We start from the raw sequence: 12,501 nt of genomic DNA on the forward strand, positions 1-12,501 counted from the left end.
GGCAGAGTGGTTAGGGGTGATCAGGCAGGCAGAGTGGTTAGAGGCGATCAGGCAGGCAGGCAGAGTGGTTAGGGGCGATCAGGCAGGCAGAGTGGTTAGGGGCGATCAGGCAGGCAGAGTGGTTAGGGGCGATCAGGCAGGCAGGCAGAGTGGTTAGGGGCGATCAGGCAGGCAGGCAGAGTGGTTAGGGGCGATCAGGCAGGCAGAGTGGTTAGGGGCGATCAGGCAGGCAGAGTGGTTAGGGGCGATCAGGCAGGCAGAGTGGTTAGGGGCGATCAGGCAGGCAGGCAGAGTGGTTAGGGGCGATCAGGCAGGCAGGCAGAGTGGTTAGGGGCGATCAGGCAGGCAGGCAGAGTGGTTAGGGGTGATCAGGCAGGCAGGCAGAGCAGTTAGGGGCGATCAGGCAGGCAGGCAGAGCAGTTAGGGGCAATCAGGCAGGCAGGCAGAGTGGTTAGGGGCAATCAGGCAGGCAGCAGAGTGGTTAGGGGTGATCAGGCAGGCAGGCAGACTGGTTAGGGGCGATCAGGCAGGCAGGCAGAGTGGTTAGGGGCGATCAAGCAGGCAGGCAGAGTGGTTAGGGGCGATCAGGCAGGCAGAACGGTTAGGGGCGATCAGGCAGGCAGGCAGAGTGGTTAGGGGCGATCAGGCAGGCAGGTTAGCAGTTAGGGGTGATCAGACAGGCAGGCAGAGTGGTTAGGGGCGATCAGGCAGGCAGACTGGTTAGGGGTGATCAGGCAGGCAGAGGTGGTTAGGGGCGATCAGGCAGGCAGGCAGAGGGGTTAGGGGCGATCAGGCAGGCAAGCAGAGTGGTTAGGGGCGATCAGGCAGGCAGGCAGAGCGGTTAGGGGTGATCAGGCAGGCAGGCAGAATGGTTAGGGGCGATCAGGCAGGCAGAGTGGTTAGGGGCGATCAGGCAGGCAGAGTGGTTAGGGGCGATCAGGTAGGCAGAGGGGTTAGGGGCGATCAGGCAGGCAGAGTGGTTAGGGGCGATCAGGCTGGCAGAGTGGTTAGGGGCGATCAGGCAGGCAGGCAGAGCGGTTAGGGGCGATCAGGCAGGCAGGCAGAGTGGTTAGGGGTGATCAGGCAGGCAGAGTGGTTAGAGGCGATCAGGCAGGCAGGCAGAGTGGTTAGGGGCGATCAGGCAGGCAGAGTGGTTAGGGGCGATCAGGCAGGCAGGCAGAGCGGTTAGGGGCGATCAGGCAGGCAGAGTGGTTAGAGGCGATCAGGCAGGCAGGCAGAGTGGTTAGGGGCGATCAGGCAGGCAGCGTGGTTAGGGGCGATCAGGCAGGCAGGCAGAGCGGTTAGGGGCGATCAGGCAGGCAGAGTAGTTAGGGGCGATCAGGTAGGCAGAGGGGTTAGGGGCGATCAGGCAGGCAGAGTGGTTAGGGGCGATCAGGCAGGCAGAGGGGTTAGGGGCGATCAGGTAGGCAGAGTGGTTAGGGGCGATCAGGCAGGCAGGCAGGCAGGTGAGCAGTTAGGAGCCAGCGGTCCCAGATTGTGAGAGGCAGTCAGACATCCCCCGAGGGGTCCCAGATTGGAGGGTGCAGGCCAGGCTGAGGGATTCCCCCCCTCTGCAACCCCTCCTCCCCCTGGGCACGAATTTCGTGCACTGGACCTCTAGTAAAAACATGTTTAAAAAAAATAGAAAAGAAAAGGAAGGAGGTACAAGAAGTATCTTTTCGGGGTAAAAGAGGATAAAAAAAAAACAAAAACCAAATCAAAACCCCCCAAAAACAGGTGAACTATCATTAAAGCGAAGTCCATCCAATGCCGACGTATCCCCCTGAATGAAGCCACTCCCGCCCGACAGATGCCTGGCCTCGGATCTTTGGGGTTCTGGGGGGTCCTTCCGGACGCTTTAGAACAAAAATAAAAAAATAAAAACATAAGCACGGCCCAGGACGAGGACCCCGGGGCACTCACCTGACGTTGAAGTCCAAGTATCGCGGGAAATCGATTTTGCCGGCGAGGATCTTCTGGTAAATGCCGAAGGGGTTGTCATCGAAGAACGGGGGGAAGCTGACGGAAACAGAGACACGGGGATCTCCGTGGGGGGGGAGGGGGGCTGGGGGGGGCCACCGCGGCGTGGGGGGGGAGGGTGGAGGCCACGTCTCCGAGGGAGGCGGGAATGCTTCCACGTGCAGCCTTTTTATTTTATTTTTTTTTAATTTTGCAGGCCGAGTCCCATCGGGGATTTTTTTTTTTCCTAAGAGGCGACGCGTGAAGAATACGTAACCTGCTACAAACAGAAGGAAGTGCGTCCCCGGAGAGACGAATACGGAGGCAAGGCTAACGCTCTTTTTGTGCAGACACGGAGCGGCCAGATGATGGTGATCTCTGAACGCATGATCATCCGGCCGCTCCGTGTCTGTCCTATAGAATAAAAGGCGAATATGCAAATGGTCCCCTCGACCGGGAGTTCGACCAGCAGGCAGGCCGGCCAACCGCCCATGTCCCCGCCCCCTGGCCAGGCTGGCCGGACCCCACCCATGCATGGATTCATGCACCGGGCCTCTAATATATATATATATATATACACACTGAGTGGACAGATTATTATGCGTTCAGAGATCATCATAATCTGGCCACTCCGTGTACGTCCTATATTCAGAGAGAGATAGTTGCGTGTACGTCCTATAGAATAAAAGGCTAATATGCAAATGGTCCCCTCGACCAGGAGTTTGACCAGCAGGCAGGCCAGCCAACCGCCCATGTCCCCTCCCCCTGGCCAGGCTGGCCGGACCCCACCCGTGCACGGATTCATGCACCGGGCCTCTAATATATCTATCTATCTATCTATCTATCTATCTATCTATCTACACACACACACACACACGGAGTGGCCAGGTTATTATGCGTTCAGAGATCATCATCATCTGGCCACTCCGTGTATATATATAATTAGAGGCCCGGTGCATGAATTCGTGCATGGGTGGGGTTCAGCTGCCCGGCCACGATTGGGGGAAGGGGCCCCAGGCAGTTGGCTGGCCGGCCTGCCCCCTGGTCGAACGCCCGGTCAAATCCCCAGTTGAGTGGACAATATGCATATTAGCTTTTTATCATATAAAACATTTTTATGGATGTCAGAGAGGAAGGGCGAGGGAGAGAGAGAGAGAGAAACATCCGTGATGAGAGAGAATCACGGATCAGCTGCCTCCTGCACGCCCCCCGCCGGGGATGGAGCCCGCAACCCGGGCATGTGCACTTGACCGGGAATCGAACCCGGGACCCTTCGGTGTGCAGGCTGACGCTCTATCCGCTGAGCCACGCCAGCCAGGGCCACACAAAAGTCCTTGAAGCGAAATGCCCCCACGTCAACATCGGAGGGCGACGAAGAAATGGAAGAATGAGGGGGCGTGCAGGAGGCAGCCGGTCCATGATTCTCTCTCAACATGTCTCTCTCTCTCTCTCTCTCTCTCCCTCTGCCTTCCTCTCTGAAATCAATAAAAATATATTGAACAAATAAATATGTAAAGATCATGGTTCCCCGGGATTCAATTTTCATCAGGCAACACTGCCCCCTGGTGGTGATTCCAGGAGGAAATGGAGCTGCTGGACTCTTAGGCAGCACTGCCCTCTGGTGGTCACTCGAGGAAGGACATTGTGATGCAGCCTGATCCATAGGGAATCTATTGAGGGACATGCCAGTGGGAATCGCACCCCGAAAATCTGCCAAGCGCCCCCGGGGCTCAGGGATGGGGGGGGGTTGGGGGGGGGCGGAAGCCTCACAGGGGGTGCCCCGATTTTTCCCAGAATCCCTTTACTCACCCCGACAGCATTTCAAAGATGAGGATGCCCAGCGCCCACCAATCCACGGCCCGCCCGTGGCCCTTGCTCTGAATGACTTCGGGGGCCAGGTACTCGGGGGTCCCACAGAGAGTCCATGTCCTGGGAGAGGGGGGGGAGAGGGGGAGAGAGAGGGCGGAGTCAGGAACCCTGAGCCGGGCCTGGCCACGGGGGAGCCCCTATTAGAAGCGTGGACGATGGAGGCCCGTGGTCGGCAAACTCATGAGTCCACGGAGCCACATATCCACAGCACCACGATGGAAATTCCTTTGGAGAGCCACATTTTTTAAACTTAAACTTCTCTGAACGCCACGTCTTCGACACAGACGCGCCCAGGCCGTGGTGTTTTGTGGAAGAGCCACACTCCGGGGGCCACAGAGCCGCACGTGGCTCGCGGGCCGTGGTTTGCCGGCCACGGATGTATTGCATCAAAGCCCGAATCGAACCTCTATCAACTGCAGAGCGTGATGCTGGGCGGAATAAGCCAATCAGAGAGAGAGAGAAATATCCCGTGATCTCACTCACGGGTGGAATATATATTTTATTGATTTTTTTTACAGAGAGGAAGGGAGAGGGAGGGAGAGTTAGAAACATCCATGATGAGAGAGAAACATCGATCAGCTGCCTCCTGCACGCCCCTCACTGGGGATGTGCCTGCAACCAAGGTACACGCCCTTGACCGGAATCGAACCCGGGACCCTTCCGTCCGCAGGCCGACGCTCTATCCACTGAGCCACACCGGCCAGGGCTCATGCGTGGAATATAATAATCAACGTTCACGGATGAACAAACACAGATCCAGAGACAGAGACGCGTCGATCCCAGACCGATCAGACCAAGGACGTGTCTGCACGCACACAGGCCCGACCCGGGGGCCGGCAAACCGCGGCGCGCGAGCCACGTGCGGCTCTCTGGCCCCCGGAGGGTGGCTCTTCCACGAAACACCACAGCCCGGGCGCGTCTGTGTCTAAGACGTGGCGTTCGGAGACGTTTTACGTTTAAAAAATGTGGCTCTCCAAAGGAATTTCCATCGTTGTCCTGTCGATATGTGGCTCCGTGGACTCATGGGTTTGCCGACCACTGGGCTAACCCATGGACGCAGACAGCAGGGGGGTGAGGGCATGAGGGGGAGGGGGTAGAGGGGGGGTATTTGGGGGAATAAGGACACATATGTTAACACCTTAATCAATAAAGAAATTAAAAAAAAAAACACCCTGATCTCTATATATAAAAGCCTAAGCGGCCGTTAGGATCGAAAGGACAGAAGGACCTGACGACCGGTCGCTATGACGCGCACTGACCAGCAGGGGGCAGACGCTCAACTCAGCGCTCCCACAACCAACCTCCTGTGGCCCCCTCCCAGTCCGGCCACCAGGCCTCCCCCCGTCCCCCCGAAATGGCCCCAATCGGGGGGCCGGCTGGCCAACCTCCCACAGTCCCTCTCCTTAGTCGGCCAACTTCCTGTGGTACCTCCACCCTGCCAGCCAGCCCCCCGCCTCCCCAGGATAGATTCCGATCGGCGGGGGGGGCTGGCCGGCCAACTTCCCATGATGCCTTGCCCGGGCCAGCCAACCTCCTGCAGTCCCTCCCCCATAGGCCTCGATCGCCGGCCAGGCCAAGGGACCCCACCTGTGCATGAATTCGTGCACCGGGACTCTAGTGTAAAATTAACAGTGAGCCCTGGCCGGTGTGGCTCAGTGGGCAGAGCGTCGGCCTGCAGACGGAGGGGTCCCGGGTTCGATTCCCGGTCAAGGGCACAGGCCCGGGTTGTGGGCTCGATCCCCAGTCGGGGGCGTGCAGGAGGCAGCCGATCCATGATTCTCTCTCCTCATGGGTGTTTCTCTCTCTCTCTCTTCCCTCTCCCGTCCTCTCTGAAATCAATAAACATATATTTATTTTAAAAAATAGAAGTGTTGATGATATACTTGACCACACCAGAAACTAATATAATAGTGAATGCCCACTGTCATTGAAAAGGAAAAAAAAAAATTCATTGACTTATCTGCATGTTTCAATATTATATATATTCTTTATTTTTTAAAAGTTTTTAATATTTTTTAAATTGATTTCAGAGAGGAAGGGAGAGGGAAAGAGAGAGAGAGATAGAAACATCAAGAATGAGAGAGAATCATGGATCGGCTGCCTCCTGCACGCCCCCTACCGGGGATCGAGCCCACAACCCGGGCATGTGCCCTTGACAAGGAATCGAACCCGCAACCCTGCAGTCCGCAGGCCGACGCTCTATCCCCTGAGCCACACCAGCCAGGGCCATAGGAGAAAAAATTTACAAAAAACATATAAATGAATACATAAAAGGAAAGAAAAAAAGAAAAAAAATTAGCTTCTGGCGCCACCTAGTGGCCAGTTGGGTGAACAGCCAAGTGGCACCCACATCAAAGGTTAAATATTTCTGGTTAAATATTCGGTTAATTTTTTTCCCCCCCCCAAATTGGGGTCCTCCCCATCCTGTGCAGCCTCACATGCCTTTTTTTTTTTTTTTTTTTCTCAAAAAATAGGAGAATCCTGTTCCTTTCTTCTCCTCGTAAAAGAATTCTCTTTCCCCATAGAAAGGGCTGCAGTGTTTTGTTAAAAATCTATACATTTTGAGACGTTCTTGCTAACATCTCTATAGGAGCCTCTCGATTCATGGTTTGTTCTCAGGTTAATGGTCCTCTCTCTCTCTCTCTCTTCCTCACCCTCCAAAAATCAATTAAAAATTAAAAATAGCCGGGCTGGCGTGGCTCAGTGGGTAGAGCGTCGACCTAGGACCCAGGAGGTCAGGGTTCGATTCCCGGTCAAGGGCACAGGCCCGGGTTGTGGGCTCCATCCCCAGTGGGGGGCGTGCAGGAGGCAGCCGATCCGTGATTCTCTCTCCTCATGGATGTTCCTCTCTCTCTCCCCTCCCTTTCTCTCTGAAATCAATAAAAAACATATTTTAAAAAAATAAAGAAGCAACAAAAATGTATTCTCAGGTGAGGATTAGCAAGAAGAAAGACAGAACCGTGACTGTTCGAAGGGGATGAACTTGGCCGTGACGATGCTGTCACCGCGTGGACCCGTTCCGTCCTGAGATCACACGCCTGGGTCACGCCTGCAAACGCACACGCATCTCGTGGCCGCCCAGCTTCTGCCCGACAGGATGACCGGGACGGAGGCGGCCACGGGTAACGGTATCGGCCTCAGATACAGGGTGTCCCCTTACACGTGGACGGCGGGGAGGGGAGGAGGGGGGAGGGGGAGGTGAGGGGGGCGAGGGGGGTTCAGGGGGGGAGAAGTGGGGTGTCTCTTTTCTTATTTTGGCTCCTTGCTGCGGTGAGAGGTCCGGGCTGTATCCCATTCCAGTCTCTCAGGCAGCGTCAGGTGCCTGACACCTCGTTAGAGGAGAAGATTCCTCCCCAAAAAAGTCGCTAGATCGGCCGGGCCGGCGTGGCTCAGGGGTTGAGCGTCGACCTAGGAACCAGGAGGTCAGGGTTCGATTCCCGGTCAAGGGCACAGGCCCGGGTTGTGGGCTCGATCCCCAGTCGGGGGCGTGCAGGAGGCAGCCGGTCCGTGATTCTCTGTCATCATGGATGTTTCTCTCTCTCCCTCCCTCTCCTTCCTCTCTGAAATCAATAAAAAATATAGACACTGAGTGGCCAGATGATGATGATCTCTGAACGCATAATCATCTGGCCACTCAGTGTGTATATCTATCTATCTATCTATCTATCTATCTATCTATCTATCTATCTATCTATATATTAGAGGCCCGGTGCATGAATTCGTGCATGGGTGGGGTCCGGTCAGCCTGGCCAGGGGGAGGGGACATGGGCGGTCGGCCGGCCTGCCTGCTGGTCGAACTCCCGGTCGAGGGGACCATTTGCATATTAGCCTTTTATTCTATAGGATCGACACGGAGTGGCCACGTTATTATGCGTTCAGAGATCATCCTCGTCTGGCCGCTCCGTGTATATTTAAAAGCCTCGAGCCCTGAACGTTTTTGCTCATTGGACAGAGCAACAGCCTGAGTATTGAAGGGTAAAGGGTTCGATTCCCGGTCGAGGGCACGTACCCGGGTTTCAGATCCGATCCCCGGCCCTGGTCAGGGCTCATGCAGGAGGCAAGCAATGGATGTGTCTTTCTCACTTTGACATTTCTCTCTCTCTGTCTCTCTCTCTCTCTCCCTCTCCCTTCCACTCTCTCTAAAAAAAGAAAAATCAATGGAAAAATACACGGAGAGGCCAGATGATGATGATCTCTGAACGCATAACCATCCGGCCGCTCCGTGTCTGTCCTATAGAATAAAAGGCTAATATGCAAATGGTCCCCTCGACCGGGAGTTCGACCAGCAGGCAGGCCGGCCGACCGCCCACGTCCCCTCCCCCTGGCCAGGCTGGCTGGACCCCACCCATGCACGGATTCATGCACCGGGCCTCTGATATATATATATATATATATACACACACACACACACACACACACACACACACACACACACACACACACACAGAGTGGCCAGATTATTATGCGTCCAGAGATCATCATAATCTGGCCACTCCGTGTATATCCTTGGTTGAGGATTAATAACAACAACAACAAAAAGTCTTTCATCTCCTGGGATGTGCAGAGAGCCATAAATTGCTATAAAGAACGTAAGAATTGCCCTGGCCGGTGTGGCTCAGTGGATAGAGCGCCGGCCTGCGGACTGAAGGGTCCCGGGTTCGATTCCCGGTCAAGGGCACATGCCCGGGTTGTGGGCTCCATCCCCAGTCGGGGGCGTGCGGGAGGCAGCCGGTCCATGATTCTCTCCCATCATGGATGTTTCTATTCTCTCTCCCTCTCCCTTCCTCTCTGAAATCAATAAAAATATATATATATTTTAAAAATCAGTGGAAATATACATGAATGGGGTGAGGATTACCCACAATAAGAAAATGTCTCTAACCCCGTGGGACGGGCAGAGAGGCGTAAAAGGCTACAAGGAACAGAAGCCGGACACGGGGAGGGGGGGGGGGCCCCGGGTGTAACGGGGAGACAGCGGGAGGGCAGAGACTGAATTATCCATGACCTCGGCCTTATCTCCTTTCGCTCCACTGTGTTCTCAGCTGCTCGCCGGCTCTCGGCTCCCCCGGGGCGGCCGTGGGGGGTCTGTGTGAGCCGAGGAAGGACGGGATTCTCCGTACACAACGGAGATGGAGCCCCGGCCGGCGTGGCTCAGTGGATAGCGCGTCAGCCTGCGGACGGAAGGGTCCCGGGTTCGATTCCCGGTCAAGGGCACAGGCCCGGGTTGCGGGCTCCATCCCCAGGTGGGGGGCGTGCGGGAGGCAGCCGATCAAACTCATCCTTGATGTTTCTCTCTCTCTCTCTTTCTCTTCCTTCCTCTCTGAAATCAATAAAAATATAATTTTTTTAAAAAAAATTAGACCTAACTGGTGTGGCTCAGTGGATAGAGTGAACTGAAGGGTCCTGGGTTCGATTCCCGGTCAAGGGCACACGCCCGGGTTGCGGGCTCGATCCCCAGTAGGGGGCGTGCAGGAGGCGGCCGGTCCGTGATTCTCTCTCATCATGGATGTTTCTCTCTCTCTCTCTCCTTCTCCCTACTTCTGTCTAAAATCAATAAAACACATTATCTTAAAAAAAAAAGAAAAGAAACGTTAACATTTAGGTCAACAGGTATGAACCTGGAAGGTATGTCAGACGGAGAAAGACAAATGCCCTAGGATCTCAATTATGGATGGAATCTTTTTCCTTTTTTCTGTCTCTCTGTCCCTCTCTGAAATCAGTAAGAACATTTTTTTAAAAATATATATTTTATTGATTTTTTTACACAGAGGAAGGGAGAGGGAGAGAGAGCTAGAAACATCGATGATGAGAGAGAAACATCCATCAGCTGCCTCCTGCACGCCCCCCACCTGGGGATGTGCCCGCCACCAAGGTCCATGCCCTTGACCGGGAATCGAACCCGGGACCCTTCCGTCCGCAGGCCGACGCTCTATCCACTGAGCCACACCGGCCAGGGCAGTAAGAACATATATTTTAAATCGATAATACAGCCCTGACCGGTGTGGCTCCGTGGATAGAGCGTCGGCCTGCGGACGGAAGGGTCCCGGGTTCGATTCCCGGTCAAGGGCATGTACCTCGGTTGCGGGCACATCCCCAGTGGAGGGCGTGCAGGAGGCGGCTGATGGATGTGTCTCTCTCATCATCGATGTTTCTAGCTCTCTCTCCCTCTCCCTTCCTCTCTGTAAAAAAAATCAATAAAATATATATTGAAAATAAATGAAATAAAAAATGACATTAAAACGAACAGAAGAAAAATCCCAGGAGCCTCGGCGTCCCACCTGTCCACCAGCTTCTTGGCGAAGCCGAAGTCGGTGAGCTTGACGTGGCCGTCGCGGTCCAGCAGGATGTTCTCGGGTTTGAGGTCGCGGTAGACGATCCCCGCGGCGTGCAGGTAGTCCAGGGCGCACACGATCTCGGCCGCGTAGAACAGCCCGGCCGCGTTGCCGAACCGGCCACGGTTCCGCAGGTAGCTGAACAGCTCGCCGCCCGGCACGAACTCCATCAGCATGTACAGGAAGCGGTCGTCGTGGCAGGTCCAGAACCTGCAGGTGGGAGGCGGGGGGGGGGGGGTCAGGGGGGTCATGGGGGGTCAGGGGGGGGAGGCCGGGGATGGAGGATCTGGGCCGGGAGGGACCTGGACCCCACAGGGGTCAGCACAGGTGTGTGCACAGGAGGTGGACACGCAGGTCCACGTGTGGCCGGCGGTCTATCCACGGAGCCACACCGGCCACGGCGTCGTGTGAGCTTAATCGCTCGGTCACCCTGCATGCCATTGGTCTGGGGGTGCACGGTGTCCCCCTCTCCCCCCCCCAAAGTCCTCGTCCCCCAGTTCCTAGGAATGCAATCTCACAGGGGGCAGCCGAGATTTGCAAAAGGGAGCAAGAAGAGATGAGGTCACGCTGGGTGAAGATGGGACTGATCCACTGAATGGTGTCCTTAGAGAGAGAGAGAGAGAGAGAGAGAGAGAGAGAGAGAGAGACTGGCTGGCGTGGCTCAGTGGTTGAGCATCGACCTGTGAACCAGGAGGTCCGGGTTCGATTCCTGGTCAAGGGCACAGGCCCGGGTTGCAGGCTCGATCCCCAGTAGTGGGGCGTGCAGGAGGCAGCCGGTCCATGATTCTCTCTCCTCATGGATGTTTCTCTCTCTCTCTCTCCCTCTCCCTCTGCCTTCCTCTCTGAAATCAATAAAAATATATATATTTTTAAAAGGTACAGGTTTGCCTCAGCTGGTGTGGCTCAGTGGATAGAGCGTCGGCCTGCGGACTGAAGGGTCCCGGGTTCGATTCCCAGGTCAAGGGCACAGGCCCGGGTTGCGGGCTCGATCCCAGTCGGGGGCGTGCAGGAGGCAGCCGATCCATGATTCTCTCTCCTCGTGGATGTTTCTATCTCTCCCTCTCCTTTTCTCTCTGAAATCAATAAAAAAAAATATATATATATGTTTTTTAAAAAGGTACAGGTTTGCATAAATGTTACAATATTCATACTGACAGACGGATGCTGAGACAGGCATATTCTGATGCCAAGATGTGGTTCGATCGATGTCACGGGTATAGAGGAATTTGCAAACGCGGCCCAGATGGCATGGTATTAAGACACGGGAATCCTTATACAATATTAAGATATGGGAATTGCCCTGGCCAGTGTGGCTCGGTGAATAGATCATCGGCCTGCAGACTGAAGGGTCCCGGGTTCGATTCCCGGTCAAGGGCATGGACCTTGGTTGCGGGCACATCCCCAGTGGGGGGCGTGCAGGAGGCAGCTGATGGATGTTTCTCTCTCATCGATGTTTCTGACTCTCTCTCCCTCTCCCTTCCTCTCTGTAAAAAAAATCAATAAAATATATATATTTTTAAAAAAAGATATGGGAATCCTTATACAATATTCAAAGGTTGGAGACGTGACGAGAATCAATACCTCGTGTTGATAATAACCTGGCTCAGACCTCGCTAGGGCTGAGCCCAGCCTGTGAAATTCACCGCTTCAAGTCCTGACTCCCTGGAACTCAGAACCGGGCTGTGTTTGGAGACGGGCCTTTATGGAGGGGATTCCGGTAAAAGGGGGTGACTCGGGTGACCCAGGTCCCATTGGACTGGGGTCTTAGGAGACGAGGAGATCAGGCCCTCGTCGGTGTGGCTCAGTGGATAGAGCGTCGGCCTGCGGACGGAAGGGTCCCGGGTTCGATTGCCGGTCAAGGGCATGGACCTTGGTTGCGGGCACATCCCCGGCCCGGGGCCCTGGTCGGGGTGCAGGTGGGAGGCAACCCATCGATGTGTCTCTCTCACATGGATGTTCCTCTCTGTCTCTCCTTCTCCCTTCTTTTCTCTCTTTAAAAATCAATAAAAGCATCTATAATAATAATAGGATAATATATATTATATATGTGTGTGTGTATATATAAACTAGAGGCCTGGTGCACGAAATTCGTGCACGGGGGTGGGGGGATGGGGATGGGGAGGGGGTGGTGTCCCTCAGCCCAGCCTGCATCCTCTCCAATCTGGGACTCCTTGAGGGCAGTTGGACATCCCTCTCACCATCCAGGACTGCTGGCTCCCACCTGCTCGCCTGCCTGCCTGCCTGATCGCCCCCTAACCACTCCCCTGCCAGCCTGATTGATGCCTAACTGCTCCCCTGCTGGCCTGATTGCCCCTAACTGCCCTCCCCTGCAGGATTGATC

The 12,501-nt window shown here is 55.1% G+C and overlaps 1 protein-coding gene across 1 annotated transcript in view; it reads right to left on the bottom strand.

Annotated features, from left to right (window-relative positions):
• Nucleotides 1-12,501, bottom strand: part of PRKX (protein kinase cAMP-dependent X-linked catalytic subunit) — a 49,958-nt gene that overhangs the window by 11,826 nt on the left and 25,631 nt on the right. The window contains exons 3-5 of the mRNA XM_054720268.1: nt 10,107-10,370; nt 3,769-3,888; nt 1,924-2,019 (exon numbers count right to left, since the gene is read on the bottom strand). Coding sequence (XP_054576243.1) covers nt 1,924-2,019; nt 3,769-3,888; nt 10,107-10,370 — 480 coding nt within the window. The remainder of the gene's footprint in view (nt 1-1,923; nt 2,020-3,768; nt 3,889-10,106; nt 10,371-12,501) is intronic.

This window comes from Eptesicus fuscus, chromosome 1 (genome assembly GCF_027574615.1).
Source record: "Eptesicus fuscus isolate TK198812 chromosome 1, DD_ASM_mEF_20220401, whole genome shotgun sequence".
NCBI classification, from domain to species: Eukaryota; Metazoa; Chordata; class Mammalia; order Chiroptera; family Vespertilionidae; genus Eptesicus; species Eptesicus fuscus.